This window comes from Heptranchias perlo, chromosome 2 (genome assembly GCF_035084215.1).
Source record: "Heptranchias perlo isolate sHepPer1 chromosome 2, sHepPer1.hap1, whole genome shotgun sequence".
Lineage (NCBI taxonomy): Eukaryota > Metazoa > Chordata > Chondrichthyes > Hexanchiformes > Hexanchidae > Heptranchias > Heptranchias perlo.
The window spans coordinates 23,538,761-23,558,745 of NC_090326.1; the positions used below are offsets into that span (position 1 = coordinate 23,538,761).

Below are 19,985 nucleotides of genomic sequence, written 5' to 3' on the forward strand. Positions count from 1 at the left end.
TGAGTAACTACCTTTAATCCCTACTCTCTGTTTTCTGTTTTGTAGCCAGCTTGCTATCCATTCTGCTACCAGTCTCCTGACTCCACATGCTCTGACCTTAATCATGAATCTACTTTGAGGTACCTTATCGAAGGCCTTTTGAAAATCCAAATATATTACATCTACTACATTACCCTTCTCCAACCTTTCTGTTACTTCTTCCAAGAATTCAAAAGATTGGTCAAGCATGACCTTCCCTTTTGAAATCCATGCTGACTATTCTTTATTATATTTTTGGTTTCTAGATGTTTTTCTATTACATCTTTGAGTAAAGATTCCATTATCTTTCCTACCACCGATGTTTAAGCTGATTGGTCTATAGTTCCCTGCACTGGTTCTATCTCCTTTTTTAAATATAGGAATCACATTAGCTGTCCGTCAGTCCTCTGGCACTATTCCCTTTTCTAATGAATTTTTATATATATGTAATAGTGCCCCTGCTATCTCTTCCCTAACTTCTTTTAATATGCGCGGATGCAAACAGGGGTCTTATCTTCTCTATGTTTGATTAGTTTATCAATTATCTCCCCCCTTTCTATCTATTATGTCTTTATATCTTTTTTGATCTCCTCTTTTAATATCATGCCCACCATGTTAGTCACTCTGGTAAATACTGAAGCAAAGTAGTTATTTAATATTTCTGCCATTTCGCTGTCATTGCCTGTGAGTTTAAAGTGTGCATCCCTTAGTGGCCCTAACTCTATCCTGGGTTTTTATTTTGTTATTTATGTGTCTGCAATAATACTTTACCATTTCTTTCCATATTTTTAATATTGTAGTTTCTCTTTGCCTTCCTAATTGTTTGTTTAACTTCTTTCCTAACCTTTTCATATTCCCTTTTGTCATCCTCTCCTTTGTTGTCTGTGTACTTAGTGTATGTCTTTTTCTTTAGTTTCAATTTTGCCCTTATTCCTTTATTCATCCATGGTGTATCATTACTGGCTAGTTTGTTTTTGCTTTTTAGTGGGATGTATTTCTCCTGGACTCTATCGATCACCATTTTAAATGTTTCTCACTGCTGTTCTATTTCCTTGTTTATCAGTAAATTTTTCCAGTTTATTTTCAAGACGCTGGTGGTTGCTTATGGAAAAAACCCTTTTTGCAATTTCTACTAGGATTTGGTTTTGGTAACAGAGAATTATTTTACGAAGATTATTGCTGATATTTGCACTAGAGTTTACCATAACTTCGTGAAAATGTTAAGATATGTAAAAGACAATGTGGATCAAGCTCTTTGCCAATATCATTTCAGGCTTCAAGACACAAGTACATGGGATAATTGCTTTTTAAAATCCAAATAAGTTAATCTTCAACAATTTTACGTAGAGCATTGGCTGCTTAAGTAATTTTTGTACGAATACTGTGCTTGGCATGCATTGAAATTTGAATTTTATATCTTGCTATCAATAATTAACACTGCAGTTAACCATTCATATCTGCTTGGTTTGTTAACGCTCTTCCGGGGTGGCGAACTGAATATCAGAGTCTGCTCCCCAAAACATCAAAGGAATCTGGATCGCTCTTACTCCTTTAAGACTGGAGCAGCATTACAAAGTTTTCATCATTTTAGCCAAACCTCCATATTTGCGTTTTTTTTTTATTCGTTCACGGGATGTGGGCGTCGCTGGCGAGGCCAGCATTTATTGCCCATCCCTAATTGCCCTTGAGAAGGTGGTGGTGAGCCGCCTTCTTGAACCGCTGCAGTCCGTGTGGTGACGGTTCTCCCACAGTGCTGTTAGGAAGGGAGTTCCAGGATTTTGACCCAGCGACAATGAAGGAACGGCGATATATTTCCAAGTCGGGATGGTGTGTGACTTGGAGGGGAACGTGCAGGTGGTGTTGTTCCCATGTACCTGCTGCTCTTGTCCTTCTAGGTGGTAGAGGTCGCGGGTTTGGGAGGTGCTGTCGAAGAAGCCTTGGTGAGTTGCTGCAGTGCATTCTGTGGATGGTGCACACTGCAGCCACAGTGCGCCGGTGGTGAAGGGAGTGAATGTTTAGGGTGGTGGATGGGGTGCCAATCAAGCGGGCTGCTTTATCTTGGATGGTGTCGAGCTTCTTGAGTGTTGTTGGAGCTGCACTCATCCAGGCAAGTGGAGAGTATTCCATCACACTCCTGACTTGTGCCTTGTAGATGGTGGAAAGGCTTTGGGGAGTCAGGAGGTGAGTCACTCGCCGCAGAATACCCAGCCTCTGACCTGCTCTCGTAGCCACAGTATTTATATGGCTGGTCCAGTTAAGTTTCTGGTCAATGGTGACCCCCAGGATGTTGATGGTGGGGGATTCGGCGATGGTAATGCCGTTGAATGTCAAGGGGAGGTGGTTAGACTCTCTCTTGTTGGAGATGGTCATTGCCTGGCACTTGTCTGGCGCGAATGTTACTTGCCACTTATGAGCCCAAGCCTGGATGTTGTCCAGGTCTTGCTGCATGCGGGCTCGGACTGCTTCATTATTTGAGGGGCTGCGAATGGAACTGTACACTGTGCAGTCATCAGCGAGCATCCCCATTTCTGACCTTATGATGGAGGGAAGGTCATTGATGAAGCAGCTGAAGATGGTTGGGCCTAGGACACTGCCCTGAGGAACTCCTGCAGCAATGTCCTGGGGCTGAGATGATTGGCCTCCAACAACCACTACCATCTTCCTTTGTGCTAGGTATGACTCCAGCCACTGGAGAGTTTTCCCCCTGATTCCCATTGACTTCAATTTTACTAGGGCTCCTTGGTGCCACACTCGGTCAAATGCTGCCTTGATGTCAAGGGCAGTCACTTTCACCTCACCTCTGGAATTCAGCTCTTTTGTCCATGTTTGGACCAAGGCTGTAATGAGGTCTGGAGCCGAGTGGTCCAGGCGGAACCCAAACTGAGCATCGGTGAGCAGGTTATTGGTGAGTAAGTGCCGCTTGATAGCAATGTCGACGACACCTTCCATCACTTTGCTGATGATTGAGAGTAGACTGATGGGGCGGTAATTGGCCGGATTGGATTTGTCCTGCTTTTTGTGGACAGGACATACCTGGGCAATTTTCCACATTGTCGGGTAGATGCCAGTGTTGTAGCTGTACTGGAACAGCTTGGCTAGAGGCGCAGCTAGTTCTGGAGCACAAGTCTTCAGCACTACAGCTGGGATGTTGTCGGGGCCCATAGCCTTTGCTGTATCCAGTGCACTCAGCCGTTTCTTGATATCACGTGGAGTGAATCGAATTGGCCGAAGACTGGCTTCCGTGATGGTGGGGATATCGGGAGGAGGCCGAGATGGATCATCCACTCCGCACTTCTGGCTGAAGATGGTTGCAAATGCTTCAGCCTTGTCTTTTGCACTCACGTGCTGGACTCCGCCATCATTGAGGATGGGGATGTTTGCAGAGCCTCCTCCTCCCGTTAGTTGTTTAATTGTCCACCACCATTCACGACTGGATGTGGCAGGACTGCAGAGCTTTGATCTGATCCGTTGGTTGTGGAATCGCTTAGCTCTGTGTATAGCATGTTGCTTCCGCTGTTTAGCATGCATGTAGTCCTGAGTTGTAGCTTCACCAGGTTGGCACCTCATTTTTAGGTACGCCTGGTGCTGCTCCTGGCATGCTCTTCTACACTCCTCATTGAACCAGGGTTGATCCCCTGGCTTGTTGGTAATGGTAGAGTGAGGAATATGCCGGGCCATGAGGTTACAGATTGTGCTGGAATACAATTCTGCTGCTGCTGATGGCCCACAGCGCCTCATGAATGCCCAGTTTTGAGCTGCTAGATCTGTTCTGAATCTATCCCATTTAGCACGGTGATAGTGCCACACAACACGTTGGATGGTGTCCTCAGTGCGAAGACGGGACTTCATCTCCACGAGGACTGTGCGGTGGTCACTCCTACCAATACTGTCATGGACAGATGAATTTGCGACAGGTAGATTGGTGAGGACGAGGTCAAGTAAGTTTTTCCCTCGTGTTGGTTCGCTCACCACCTGCCGCAGGCCCAGTCCAGCAGCTATGTCCTTCAGGACTCGGCCAGCTCGGTCAGTAGTGGTGCTACCGAGCCACTCTTGGTGATGGACATTGAAGTCCCCCACCCAGAGTACATTTTGTGCCCTTGCTACCCTCACTGCTTCCTCCAAGTGGTGCTCAACATGGAGGAGGACTGATTCATCAGCTGAGGGAGGACGGTAGGTGGTAATCAGCAGGAGGTTTCCTTGCCCATATTTGACCTGATGCCATGAGATTTCATGGGGTCCAGAGTCAATGTTGAGGACTCCCAGGGCCACTCCCTCCTGACTGTATATCACTGTACCGCCACCTCTGGTGGGTCTGTCCTGCCGGTGGGACAGGACATACCCAGGGATGGTGATGGAAGAGTCTGGGACGTTGGCTGAAAGGTATGATTCTGTAAGTATGGCTATGTCAGGCTGTTGCTTGACTAGTCTGTGGGACAGCTCTCCCAATTTTGGCACAAGTCCCCAGATGTTAGTAAGGAGGACCTTGCAGGGTCGACTGGGCTTGGTTCTTTTGCCGTTGTCGTGTCCGGTGCCTAGTGGTCCGATGCCGGGTGGTCCGTCCGGTTTTATTCTTATTATGACTTTTCGTAGCGAGATTTTACAACTGAGTGGCTTGCTAGGCCATTTCAGAGGGCAATTAAGAATCAACCACATTGCTGTGGGTCTGGAGTCACATATCGGCCAGACCGGGTAAGGATGGCAGGTTTCCTTCCCTAAAGGACATTAGTGAACCAGATGGGTTTTTACGACAATCCGGTAGTTTCATGGCCATCATTACTGATACTAGTATTTTAATTCCAGATTTTTATTTAATTAATTGAATTTAATTAATTAATTGAATTTAAATTCACCAGCTACCGTGGCGGGATTTGAACTCATGACTCTGGATTTTAGTCCAGGTCTCTGGATTACTAGTCTAGTAACATAACCACTATGCTACCGTAAAGTTGCAGTTATTCTGCACAATCGGTCAGACACTGTTATAAATTCAAGTCTGCTGCAGGTATGTAGTCAGGTTCAGAGATGTCAGTCGCTCCCTTAAGTGGTCTGGTTGCCTGCTTTTTTACACAAGTTGACTCCCACTGCCTGTATCTGTTAGCGAGACAGCAGGACATGGGCGTGTAACAATGAAACTCCCTTGTGGACTGGACTGGATCTCCATGCCTTTAATCTCTCTGAAGGTGGTCCGAGTTAACACTATGTGGGGCATTGTTTGGTTCAGTTTGTAAGGTGTTTTACTCCACGGTAGGCAAAACATACAGAACACTGAGAATGACGAGATTCTCTTGATACAATCATTACAGTTTCTGTTCACATACTGTTACAATAAAATAAACAACACACTAACCCACTTCAGGAAATCTTATCCTAATGTAAAAATGATAGTGTATATTTCCATTACCAGTCCCAATAACCAGTAAAGAGGTTGCTGCTTCCACACAACCTTTCTGCTGTCTTCACTGACTTTCAGGTATCTCTGTTGATTTTTAAAATTCAGAGGATAAAGAAATTTGCCAAGACCAAGGTGCTATATATCTCCTGAATGACCAGACATTGCTAACGAATGGGCCATTATTTGAGAACTCTTCAAAGCAGCACTTAAAACATCTCGCAACTGCATCTAATTTGACAATTCAGGATGAGGCTGTATGGAGCAGCAAGCCACTTTTAGGCAACTTCTGCTGAAAATGTATTTTAAGAGAGCTCATATCTGGCTCCTGTTCATGGAAAAATAGCCACAGAATCCTGAACCGTGACAGAGATCATTAGCTGTAGAATGTGAAGTGTAGCCAAGAATTATATTGTAGGCTCACCTGATTATGAACCATGTTCTACTCAGAGGGAGCTCTGCGCAGGCATGTTTACATACATGACACAGCTCATTTCCTGGCAGCAAATTTTTAATGTTAAGGGAGTATGGATGTAGGCACCCACTTTCTCATAGCATTAAAACGCATTTATAAGGTACCTGCAGGATCCAGCACACCACCCAAACACTTTTTAAACCCAGCTTTACACTGCCATGATGTTAGTTCCACATGGTTTCAAGCCCAAGTGCTATGATGGGTACGGTAGCATAATGGTTATGTTACTGGACTAGTAATCCAGAGGCTTGGACTAATAATTAGGAGTCACGAGTTTGAATCCCGCCATGGCAGCTGGGGAAATTTAAATTCAATTAATTAAATAAAATCTGGTATTAAAATACTAGTACCAGTAATGGTGGCCATGAAACTACCGGATTGTCATAAAAACCCACCTGGTTCACTAATGCCCTTTAGGGAAGGAAACCTGCTGTCCTTACCCGCTCTGGCCTATATGTGACTGCAGATCCACAGCAATATGGTTGATTCTTAATTGCCCTCTTGAAATGGCCTAGCAAGCTACTCAGTTGTAAAATCTTGCTTAAAAAAAGTCATAATAAGAATAAAACCGGACGGACCACTAGGCACCGGACACGACAAAGGCAAACCAAGCCCAGTCAACCCTGCAAAGTCCTCCTCACTAACATCTGGGGACTTGTGCCAAAATTGGGAGAGCTGTCCCACAGACTAGTCAAGCAACAGCCTGACATAGCCATACTCACAGAATCATACCTTTCAGCCAACATCCAAGACTCTTCCATCACCGTCCCTGGGTATGTCCTGACCCACCGGCAGGGTACAGTGATATACAGTCAGGAGGGAGTGGCCCTGGGAGTCCTCAACATTGACTCCGGACCCTATGAAATCTCATGGCATCAGGTCAAACATGGGCAAGGAAACCTCCTGCTGATGAATCAGTCCTCCTTCATGTTGAGCACCACTTGGAGGAGGCACTGAGGGTAGCAAGGGCACAGAATGTACTCTGAGTGGGGGACTTCAATGTCCATCACCAAGAGTGGCTCGGTACCACCACCACTGACCGAGCTGGCCGAGTCCTGAAGGACATAGCTGCTAGACTGGGCCTGCGGCAGGTGGTGAGCGAACCAACATGAGGGAAAGACTTACTTGACCTCGTCCTCACCAATCTACCTGTCGCAGAAGCATCTGTCCATGTCGGCATTGGTAGAAGTGACCACCGCACAGTCCTCGTGGAGACGAAGTCCCATCTTCGCACTGAGGATACCATCCAATGTGCTGTGTTGCACTATCACCGTGCTAAATGGGATAGATTCAGAACAGATCTAGCAGCTCAAAACTGGGCATCCATGAGGCGCTGTGGGCCATCAGCAGCAGCAGAATTGTATTCCAGCACAATCTGGAACCTCATGGCCCGGCATATTCCTCACTCCACCACTACCAACAAGCCAGGGGATCAACCCTGGTTCAATGAGGAGTGTAGAAGAGCATGCCAGGAGCAGCACCAGGCGTACCTAAAAATGAGGTGCCAACCTGGTGAAGCTACAACTCAGGACTACATGCATGCTAAACAGCGGAAGCAACATGCTATAGACAGAGCTAATCGATTCCACAACCAACGGATCAGATCAAAGCTCTGCAGTCCTGCCACATCCAGTCGTGAATGGTGGTGGACAATCAAACAACTAACAGGAGGAGGAGGCTCTGTAAACATCCCCATCCTCAATGATGGCAGAGTCCAGCACGTGAGTGCAAAAGACAAAGCTGAAGCATTTGCAACCATTTTCAGCCAGAAGTGCCGAGTGGATGATCTATCTATGCCACCTCCCGATATTCCCACCACCACAGAAGCCAGTCTTCAGCCAATTCGATTCACTCCACGTGATATCAAGAAACGGCTGAGTGCACTGGATACAGCAAAGGCTACAGGCCCCGACAACATCCCAGCTGTAGTGCTGAAGACTTGAGCTCCAGAACTAGCCGTGCCTCTAGCCAAGCTGTTCCAGTACAACTACAACACTGGCATCTACCCGGCAATGTGGAAAATTGCCCAGGTATATCCTGTTCACAAAAAGCAGGACAAATCCAATCCGGCCAATTACCGCCCCATCAGTCTACTCTCAATCATCAGCAAAGTGATGGAAGGTGTCGTTAACAGTGCTATCAAGCAGCACTTACTCACCAATAACCTGCTCACCGATGCTCAGTTTGAGTTCCGCCAGGACCACTCGGCTCCGGATCTCATTACAGCCTTGGTCCAAACATGGACAAAAGAGCTGAATTCCAGAGTTGAGGTGAGAGTGACTGCCCTTGACATCAAGGCAGCATTTGACCGAGTGTGGCACCAAGGCGCCCTAGTAAAATTGAAGTCAATGGGAATCAGGGGGAAAACTCTCCAGTGGCTGGAGTCATACCTAGCGCAAAGGAAGATGGTAGTGGTTGTTGGAGGCCAATCATCTCAGCCCCAGGACATTGCTGCAGGAGTTCCTCAGGGCAGTGTCCTAGGCCCAACCATCTTCAGCTGCTTCATCAATTACCTTCCCTCTATCATAAGGTCAGAAATGGGGATGTTCGCTGATGATTGCACAGTGTTCAGTTCCATTCACAACCCCTCAAATAATGAAGCGGTCCGAGCCCGCATGCAGCAAGACCTGGTTAACATCCAGGCTTGGGGTCATAAGTGGCGAGTAACATTCGCACCAGACAAGTGCCAGGCAATGACTATCTCCAACAAGAGAGAGTCTAACCATCTCCACTTGACATTCAATGGCATCACCATCGCCGAATCCCCCACCATCAACGTCCTGGGGGTCACCATTGATCAGAAACTTAACTGGACCAGCCATATAAATACTGTGGCTATAAGAGCAGGTCAGAGGCTGGGTATTCTGTGGCGAGTGACTCACCTCCTGACTCCACAAAGCCTTTCCACCATCTACAAGGCACAAGTCAGGAGTGTGATGGAATACTCTCCACTTGCCTGGATGAGTGCAGCTCCAACAACACACAAGAAGCTCGCCACCATCCAGGACAAAGCAGCCCGCTTGATTGGCACCCCATCCACCACCCTAAACATTCACTCCCTTCACCACCGGCACACAGTGGCTGCAGTGTGTACCATCCACAGGATGCACTGCAGCAACTCGCCAAGAGAACTTCTTCGACATCACCTCCTAGAAGGACAAGAGCAGCAGGCACATGGGAACAACACCACCTGCACGTTCCCCTCCAAGTCACACACCATCCCGACTTGGAAATATATCACTGTTCCTTCATCGTCGCTGGGTCAAAATCCTGGAACTCCCTTCCTAACAGCACTATGGGAGAACCTTCACCAAATGGACTGTAGCGGTTCAGGAAGGCAGCTCACCACCACCTTCTCAAGGGCTATTGGGGATGGGCAATAAATGCTGGCCTCGCCAGCGACGACCACATCCCATGAACGAATTTTAAAAAAGATACTACCTCCTTGCGGAATCTCACATTGCTTGGCTTTAGGGCGCTTCAGAGGTAGATCAAAACATGACTCTGAAATTATGTTGCCATTTTTGATTCAGTGTGCACCAAAAACTGCTTTGCTCTGGCAAAAAAGTGCCAGTATAACTACAATCTCAGGAATGTAATAGCCCTGCACTTCAACATTCAAGCCCTGAAATTCCATTGGAGTTCTAAAAGGCTCCCATTGGAATTACAGCAAGAGACTGTAGAATACCCCCTCTTCCCAGGGAAACAGCATAAATGGCTAAGAATGGCTGTGTGGGTTCCTTCAGTCCAGCGCTGGAGCTAGAGGGAGACTGGTAGAACCCCCACAGAATTGCATGGCCTCCATATCAATCCAAAATATCTACAGTGACAAGGCTTCACTTTTTCTTTCTGCCGATGGACCTCTTTTCTGGGCTGTGTAAGCACTTCGAACTCTTTTCCAAATAATTAAAAGTTTAAATGTAGAGCTAGCGAGGTGGTGCTGCTGCAGCATTCATTAGAAAAAAATCTGTTGCCTGCTGGTACAATAGCACAATTTCTCTAAATCGTTGTACACTCACAAAGCACCAAAGCCAGTTTCGTGAGACATCTGTCCTTTGGCTTTGAGCAGATTTTAGTTTGAAAAAATCTAATTGGTGGGAAGAGCATTGGTCCAGGGTAACAATGGACAGTGGCACTTGATTCAACCACAAGGTAGACTTCTATTAGCTCATACCCTGTGTAAATTATGTACATCCTTGAGAAAATTGCATATTATCAGTTAAAGTGTAAAAGTCTGAAACGTCTGCTCTCAATAAATCCAGAAAACAACTAAACTAATCCAAAACAACCCTTAATTCACTTTTGATTGTTTTTCTATTCAAATTTCAATTGGCATTCCAAATTTAATCAATGAAAATGACTGAAAAATTACCTAAAGGTCAACATGATAAGATCAGCTCAACATTATCAGTCAAATAAACAGATAATAGTAATGGCAGTGTGCAATATCCTTTTTTATCTGGTGGTAACCTTATAACTTCAAATGCAACACACTTCCAAATGAGTAATAAGTTATCGAAAGGTAATTCACACTGATACATAATGTATTCAATTTAGGCTGCAGATAGTGTTTTTTTTAAAAACATTGATTTTATTTTGGTACTTTAACACCAAAGGCAGCTTTATAATATTATGTTGTGAAATCGGAGCAATTTTTGACATCATACAAAGGAAATATTTATAAAACTAACCACTTATGCTAAAAAGATGCATGACGGTTGAGTGATAACTGACTTATTAACATGATTTGAGCAAGTTATAGGTTCATTAGAAGTAGTAAATTCGTCATATACCACCTACTGACCAGCACACATTCTTCGTGTACCATATAAAAATTTAGCTTCACCAGTTGATCTCCCATGACTTTGCTAATGGACAAAAATTAATAAGGTGTCTCCCTGCTCGCCTCCCATTCGCTCCTCTGTCTTTATGTTTGCCCTCCGCTCCTTCAGTCTCTCATTCTCCTTCTCTGTGTGGTTCGCAAGATTGTGTAAAATAAATAAAACATTAAAATAATCGTGATTGTTGAAAATTGTTTTATGTGGGTTGGATCACTTTAAAAATCAGGGTCTCCCCGGGTGCGGATCTGAGGCTGCCGCTTCTTCTCGTTTTCTTTTTCCCCAGATGAGATACATTTACTGGAGCTCGGGGCATGTCTTTCAAGCAAGGAGTGGGTCAGGGCTTGGCCAGTTCTTTGGGATAGCTGCCAATCCCTGGGCTTTACTCATTTTTGAAGCACTGGCTCATTGAGTTTTAGTGGGAGAAACATTTCTTAGAATCGGATTGAGGCAATAAAGTCCAAAACTTACATGAGAATTTTACAATATATTTTAAAATAGTAATGGCTCCATCTAGTGGCCCATATGTGCAGAGGGGCGTTTTTTGCATTATGACAACACGGTTGATGAATTAATATCTATAAAATAATTTCTATTTGAATTGATACATTAGTACAGCACACTTCTCGTATACAGGAGATCCCTATTGGATATTTGAGCGAAAGCCTAACCTACATTGGAACACCATCAGTCTGAAAGTGTATTAAAAATATGATTTTTTTTCGTAGAAAATGTGCAAGAGTGTTATTAGTTTTCCCCGAGTGCAAAGGTCAGGAAAAAGGGTCCAATACCTGCTTTGCCAGGTCTTTGCCCCTTTTACGTTGCCCCAGAATTTCTGGGGCTTTTCAGGAGGTGCAGCTAGGCCTGCGCAGCGGCAACAGACACATGTGACCTGCCCCCAAACCTCACCAACCAAAAGATCCACAGGGGTCATGGGGCAGAATGAAGACTGGAGATGAAAATGTTTAAATCTTCCCCCCGCCCCCTGATTTATATATCTAATTGGGACCTTCTGGCTGTGGATCTCCAACAATGGACAATCTCCGAGACCCGATCGATACACATCTTTAGATCTAAGGGGCCCGCAGTTGCCCTTCACTTTCCTGCCCCTTCTGCTAGTGCTAGGCCCTTCCAGGGGGTGGACCTGCTCTGGGAGCAAACCCAAGCCGTGTAATTCCCAGTGCTCCTGTGCCTGAACAGAAGCAGTAGGGTGTGGGTTGGGCCAGGAAAATCTGCCCTCCATTCCCTTTCATTAGATGCCTTCATTTATATTTTCCCAGTCATTTTTGTTGTGGGTTTAAAGTATTTTTGCATGTATTCTGGGGACTTAATAAGACTATGGCCTGCAAAGTGTGAGAGCACTTCAGCTCACAAAATAGTTCCAGCCAAAAAATAGCGGGCTGAAGGAATCAAGCAAGAAACATATCCAGCACCTACCTGCACATCTCAATCTGCGCTGGTATAACCATGCAGCTGATTGGAAAATAATATAGTCCCCATCCTCATGGCGTAAGGTATTATTTTTAAAGCTAGCTTTTGCTTATATTTCTAATCAGTTTATTTATTTATGTTATTTGTGGAATCTTGCTGTGTTCAAATTGGCTGCCGTATTTGCCTAAGTAAGTGCCTACACTTCAAAAGTAATTAATTGGCTGTGAAGGGATTCGGGATGTCATGATGACGTGATTAGACGCGACATAACTAACTTCTTTCTTTAGACTATTCTCTGTATCCATCTAGTAATACTAATACTGTACAACAATGTCCCCATCTCAGTGATTATCTAAATTCATTTCAATTAATATTGCTTTATTTAACTTGTTGATTTTTAAACATTATACAATGGCAAAAGCTGCCTGCCTTGGCTGTGGTTATTATTTGCTCTTATCTGTCAGATTCTCAGGTTTCTCCCTCTCTATTTCACTAGGATTCTGATGCTTTTCTTTTTTTAAAACTAGATTTCCTTTGCTGTTTTTGTTCCGTATCATTTTTAAGTTAATCTCTAACAATCTCTAGGGCATTTTCTGTGAAATTTGCCTCCACTGCGCTGAATAAAGTTGAAATAAATTAAAAATAGAAAAATGACCCGGAGCCAATCTTTAAAAAAATAAAATTCCAGTGAGGATACATATAGCCAATTTGGGAGCCTCTGATACCCCATTGACATTTGTTCCACAAGTAGGCATGTTACAAACTTGTAACAGAATTGCTATATAAAGTATAGAGGTGACAAGTCAATGATTTTCATCAAGTTTCAGAACAAAAACTCTAGGGCTGATTTACCCGACCTTTGTTTCTGGGAAAACCTATTCTTCGGATGCAAAGATCAGGAATAAGGGGGCGGGAACCCATTTCATCAGATCTCTGCTTCCTTTACATTGCGCTCGGATTTCAGGAGCAAACTGCACAGGCCCTGCGCTGCTATGGTAGGCTTACCAACCCTCCCGGATTTGCTGGAGGTCTCCGGGGATGAGACATGAATCTCCCCGGGCATTGCCGCAAACAGCTTCGCCCTTTAAACTTCTCGCCGCATCAGCGGTCCTCCAGCGCTCGGTGACGTCTCCGGCTCGGTGACCACTTCCCCGCCGCTGCAGAGAACCGGTCCCTGATTCGGGGTGACCAGAAACGGGACCGGCTGGTGGAGAAACAGCCTGGAGCCAGGGAAAGTGGGTGAACAGGGATTAGGGGCATGAGGATTGGGACGGTGGGAGAGTGACAGCAGTCTGGGGGCATGCGAGGGAGAGACAGGAGGCTCGGCTCGGCCCGACTCTGAAATGGGGCTGGGGGCTCAGGAGGGACACTGGGGATGGGGGCTTGGGTGATTGAGGCTCTGGCCGAGAGAGAGGGAGACAGGTGACTGTGGGTCAGTGGATTGAGGCTCGAGTGGGAGGGGAAATGGGGTGGGCATGGGTCCCAGCATTTCCTGCAGAGCCCGGAGCAGCAGCTGCAACATGATGAGTGGGAGCAGTGCTGAGGGAAGAACAGCCAGCAAAGGGGAACTTTATTCTGGGTTTATAGTGAAAAACTGTTTCCACTGTTGGGCAAATGGGGAACAAGGGGATGGAGACAGAGGATTCTCACTGGAAGAACCTAGGGGGAAGGGAGAAGGGAGAAGGAAGGTTTTTGCACTGAGGACTATTATACCATGGGATGCTTTGCCACAGGTGGTTATTGAGGCAGAGACTAGAATATCATTTAAAAGGGAATGGGATAAGTATTTGAAGAAGAGGAACATAAAAAGATCTGAGGAGAATGGGGTTACTGGAGAGAGCACCAGCACAGGCACCAGGGGCTGAATGGCCTACCCCTGTGCTGTAATTTCTATAATTCTAATGAAAACTTCCCTTTATTAAGTCCGAGCCTAGGGAATGGTTTAGAAATGTTGGTGCTGAGCTGAGTTTAAGACGATGTGCCCTGTGAGAAGTGCCTCAAACACAGAGCCCGTTCTTCTTTGTGTGATCTCTCTGTTTGGTTCAGGTCGGTGGTGTCGGCCAGTTTTGACATGTGAAGCCCAAGTACAGATCAACTCTGACTGAGGCTCCCAATTCAGAGTTGTCACCTTCACACACAACGTGCGTCCAAACCAGAGTCCAAGGAGATAGGAAGAGAGATTGGGGCTTGTTAAAAGTGACACAGATTGGGGAGTCTGACCACACCTTACGCAGTGCAGGGGGATTCTGGTTGTAGTTACAGGGTGAGTATCAGCAGGTTATAGGATTACTACGAGTTATAGGTAGGATATTGGGGCATTACACTATTACTACCAGTTACATATAGACTTAGACTATCAGTGAGATATTTTATTACTGTTGATTATGAGGGGAATCTGAGTGTTACCAGAACTATTAGTTGTCGGTGCAAATTCAGTGAGTTACTATTTTCCCCTTTGAATCTCTCCCCCACCTGCAGTTTGCCCTCTTCCCCACCCTTGGTTTCCCTTCGTCACCTGATCTCCAGGTGATCTCCTGATTCTCAGAACTGCTTGCACAACAGTGGGAGAAGCATTCTGGGCTAACCAGCCTCAATTTCCTGTGCTTGCGACCTTGGGGTGCCCCAAGAAGCTGGTAATGTGACGTATGTCTGGACTCTCCAACTCAGACCCTCCAATCTGATCAGGCAGCAAGCTAAAGACAGGAAAGAAGGTATGTGCCCCTTTTCGTGAGCTGCACGTTGATTTTGGGCTTTGGAAGTCTTCTGGCCATTCTTGTCCAATAGCAGCCAGAGGACCCAAAGCAGTCAGGCAGACCTGCCCTTCTTTATACCTGGGGTGGGTCGACGATGGGGGTGCGATCAGATCACGCTAATGGTCTGGCCCACCAAATTTGGTTAAACTTTGGCCTGGATAGGCACAGAGCACCTCACTCTGGATGGATGCAGCCTGCCTGGAGAGGGGAGCCAAGAAAACTGTCCCCTAATCTTTCCCTCAGGCTACACAAATCAGAAGATTCACACTAGGCTAGTATAAATACTCAATGCGAATCAATCTATTCTTCATCCATGTTTATCTGTTTCACTCAGAAATCAAACATACGGTTGATGTAACACCTCCACACATAAATTGAGTCAACTAATTTCTCACTGTAAAACTTGGGAACCATTCAATTTGGATTATCCTAGCTTGAGTGGGGTACAATTTCTATGCTGGTGAAAGCATAAAGGTTACCTCAGGCTCCACTAATGGTTCAGCACATTTACGTAGTGAGTATTTGAGCTATTCAGAGCAGCAAGTTTCTAAGTTCAATTCTCAGTCTGTGCTGAGTTAGCTGATAGTAGGAGCACCATTGGCCTCAGTGCCCCTGGGTTAGAAAGAGGAAAAGAGGGAGATTTCCTGTTCTTGATTAGTATCCCATTGCCCTTGCTGGAAGTGTGGATGTCTCACACTTCCAGGATGAGGACGGAATTTTGGCTTGGCTGTGATGTGCCATATGGTCAAATAGGTTCCCAAATCCTCACTGCCGAGGCTCACACATGAATAATGGCCACTTGGGGACTGGAGGGCAGATGGCACCTGTGAAATTGTACCTCAGGATGAAGTCGGTACTTTTGGAAGAGGAGAGGACTGGAAAAAATTGGCAAGAGGAAAAAAAAACTATTAAGGAGAGGGAAATTCACAGACAGGCTAAGCTGGATTTTAGGATTGCATCAGGAATAGATTTGGAGATTGCTTCAGGGAGCTGCAGAAAGAGTTAGAGATTTTATTATGGAGAGATTTGGTCAGCTCCTAACAAGCATGCATGGAATGAAAAAATGGCACTTGCCATATCAAGACAGCTGCTTCCAAATAAAATGAAATAAAAACATCATAAAAGTCAGGGATGAGTAAAGGCCATTCAGCTCATCCGTCTAGTACTCTAACTCTCTCATCACAGCATCCAACTGCAATTTGATCAACCACAATGATTTTACTCCCACTACCTTGCCTGGCAGATTATTCCAAACATTTATCATTTATCGAATAAAGAAGTACTTTCCACTGATAATATCGCTTATTAATTTGAACTGCTGCAGTCATTGTGGTGATGGAGACATATCAGGCTGAGGATGAAGGGGAGGCAGGGAGAAGAGATAAAGGTCTATTCGGTAGCAATATTTGGAGCCAATCAACCCAGCACCAAAATTTCACAGGCACGTGATGTCAAAGTTACTTTTGTAGTTAAATTAGACACTCCAAAATGAGTTAAGGATATATCTATAAAAATAAATAAGAACGTGATAAAATGCACACTGACATCAAGACACAGTCAGAACCAACTGAGCCAGCAGGGTAGGAAAAAAATGAAACAGAACAATTTTGGTAGGGAGGGAATTTTTAAAAATTACTTCAAACTGCATGCTGAGACTCCAGATTAATTTTGATATTAAAATCTATGAATACAAATGAGAAAGTTACCTGAAATTTTTTAAGTAAAGGCTGGAGAGTTGTTGAACAGCTCTAACAGAAGCTGGATAGTTGCAAGAAGGAAGAAAGCAGAAAACATTGCCACCAGTGGTGAGATGCCTGGAAGTACTTTGTGACAAGCAGGGAAATGTTTACATTTAGATAGGGTTTACATACGTTTGTATCGTGCTTTTCAATTTCAAATATTTTCATTAAAAGAATGACTCAAAATTATAACACAGGACATAAGGTTTCTGGACAGGAAGTGCGTGCAATACACAAGATGTTTAGATAATATAGATTTATCTCTATGTTTACATACATATCACCATGCTCATGTATAGGTATTTATGTCTATATTTATATTCTTATTGATTATATATATCTTACAACATTTATATGTATCAATATTTGAAATACATTTATATTTTATCATATCTGTTTATATATTTACCATTTTATGTTTCTCACCATAATTTATACCTCTTACTGCTTTTATATTTATTTCTCTACATTTTTCAAATTTCTTATTTTTTTCTATATTGCGCCTATTTAATTTTTTATGTTTACTTCTCTATTTACCATATTGTGTGTATTTCTTACTGTTCTTTATTTCTCTCTATATTGCATATATTTCTTACCATTTTATAAGCTTCTTTCTCTATCATATATATTTCTTACCGTTCTACAAGATCATTTCTCTATATTGTATAGATTTCTTGCTGTTCTGTTTATTTTCCTATATTGTAAATATTTCTTACCATTGTGTTTATTTCTTTCAATAATGTATACATTTCTTACTGTTCTATAAGTTTATTTCTCTCTGTAGATTTTTTACCATTGTATGTTTATTTCTCTATATTGTATATATTTCTTACCATTGTTTATCTCTTGTATATATTCCTTACAATTGTATAAGTTTATTTATCTCATTTCTTACTGTTGTATACATTTATCTCAATTGTAGATATTTCTTACCATTGTAGAAGTTTATTTATCTCTATATTGTATATGTTTATCATTGTAGAAGTTTATTTATCTCGAACGTATATCTTACCGGTGTAAGTTTATTTATCTCTATTGTATATCTATCTTACAGTTGTATACATTTATCTCAATTGTATATTTCTTACCGTTGTATAAGTTTATTTATCTCTATTGTATATATTTCTCTTGCTCTCTGTTTCTCTGGAGACGGTGGCAGTTGGGCTCGCGCTGCTCTCCGTGTACATTCCAAGCGCTGCGTGTCCATGGAAACGGCCACCGCGCGCTCCAGGGACTTGCACTCCTCGCTGCGCCTTTTAAATGCGCTTCTTTACCTTCCTCGGGAACTCTGCTTTTAACTCTCACTTTTATTGCTCCGGCTTGATTTCTCTTCCGAGTGCTCACTGCAAAGTTACAGGTCTGTTGTATCTGTCTGGGCGGGGGGTGTTGAAACGTCGAGCTGCTACTGAAGGTAAACGACTGTGTTTTACCTGAATTGATGCAATTTGGTTAATTGGGAGGGCAACATAACCAGGCTCAGTTTGTCAATTCTGATTGCTTTTTTTTCCCTCTCAATCACACGCAAGTTTTCATTTTAGCACTGCTTCAAAAGCAGGGAGGGATTTAGGTACGTCATCAATTCGCCAACAGTGAAGGGGGTAGTTAGGGTAACTCGCTTAGCAACGGGGCGGATTAAGTTGACAACAGGTTGGTGTTGTTCTGCTCAGTTGATCCTGGTGGTAGGTAGCCCGTGTCGGTGCAACCGCAAACTTCAGTGTTAATGCCAGTATTTGTTTCGTTTTGCATACCCAAAGGTGCAAGTTCTAAGAAATAAATAGGTGGAGTAAAATCATAAGCTTTCAAATAGAGATCCATGCACCAGAGATTGAGGTCCACAACTTCATTTGATTTGTGTGCTGTCAGCAGATTTCTATATTCTTTCCATACCTGGTGCCTATGAAAATTATTTCTGTTGTATGCTTAAAAAATCATTTTCTTCGGATTGCTTAATTTCCTTTAAGTAAATATAGGGGATTCCTTACCAGTGTGTCAATATTTGCCAGGAGTTCCCCACAGAGAAATGTTTAAAGTCTTTACTGTAAATAGGACACTATAGAAAAGCAGCCTTATTTCTTAATACTTTGGATTAGTTAAGCCACAAAATTATCTAAAAATCTTAGAGTGCACGAAGTATCTGTCCCTCATCGCGCAGATAGTGGACATCTTATCCCACATAGATTTAGGACAGCCGAATTATATTACCCAGAAGACTTGCTAATTGTGAGTGGTCAGTTATAAATGAAGTCAGTAGTCGTGCAAGAGATAAGACAACACTATATAAGAAAGAACTTACATTTATATAGCACCTTTCATGTCCTCAGGACAACCCAACAGCATAGTCACTGTTGTAATTTGCACATTGCAAAGTCCCACAAACACCAATGAGATAAATGACAATCTAGTGATGTTGATTGAGAGGTAAAAAAGGTTCAAATAATTATTTTTCATACATCATTAGACAATGGACTATGCATTACCACAGTGGCTACTAGACCACAGGGAATGTTGGAGGGATGTCATCAGAGCCTGTAGTCAGCTTCCAAAAGACACAGAAACCAAGCCACCCAAAACCTGCACAGCATAACATTCTAATGGGCCACCTTCTTAGTTGAAAGGCTAGTTGAATTGACTGGGATGCCAGGTAGCTCTATAGGAATTTGCTATATTGCAAATTAGATACAGATGGAGCAAGAAGTTGAACCTTAAATGATGTCCTAAATGCCTTAGAATAATTGAAGTAATGACAAACCACTGATCTGCTGGGGGGGGGGGTTCTGAACAGGGCTGCTCAGTGTTCTCTGCGGTTTACACTACTCATTAACTGGTTGATCTCCTGCGGCATTACTCCTGGACAAAAACACTTTTAAAAAAATTCTCTCTTCCTGTTAAGTGTTTCTCTGCGTCTCTCCACCTCTGCTCTGTATGGCTCACACACTTTCACTGTAGTCATGTTTGTCTCAGAATTTTTCCTAATTTTCTCTCCTGTGTAAGAAAAATAGGGAGATATTTCTTTTTAAGTTTACAATTTTACTGTGATCTGGTTACAGTTGCTCTGGCAATGATTGTAAACACTTTTTTTGGCCAAAATGCACACATACCCACAAATACTACATTACGACCTTGTTCCTGGATATTCCCCTTTCCCCAGTCACACTGGGAAGTTTGCTACCAACTGAGCCATCAAGAAAGCTCGTATTTTTCTTTTTGCTTTTCTGTAATATCTCAAGGCTTGGGCTAAATATCTGTTCTCCGATGTCACCAAGTGTGACAGTCTGTACTGCTGCCTTCCCTCATCACGTGGCCACAGAGCCTAGCAATTTATATATTTTTTAAAAATGGATA

The 19,985-nt window shown here is 43.7% G+C and overlaps 1 protein-coding gene across 3 annotated transcripts in view; it reads right to left on the bottom strand.

Moving 5' to 3' along the window:
- LOC137333112 (uncharacterized protein C7orf57 homolog) overlaps window positions 1–18,226 on the bottom strand; it is a 137,600-nt gene extending 119,374 nt beyond the window's left edge. For 2 of the 3 annotated variants that reach the window (XM_067997279.1, XM_067997261.1), the window contains exon 1: window positions 13,157–13,230. In XM_067997279.1, coding sequence (XP_067853380.1) covers window positions 13,157–13,214 — 58 coding nt within the window. In that variant the 5' untranslated portion in view covers window positions 13,215–13,230. Of the gene's footprint in view, window positions 1–13,156; window positions 13,231–17,731 lie in introns of those variants that run through there. The other variant, XM_067997270.1, reaches the window with a different exon arrangement.
- Window positions 18,227–19,985: the final 1,759 nt, after the last annotated feature.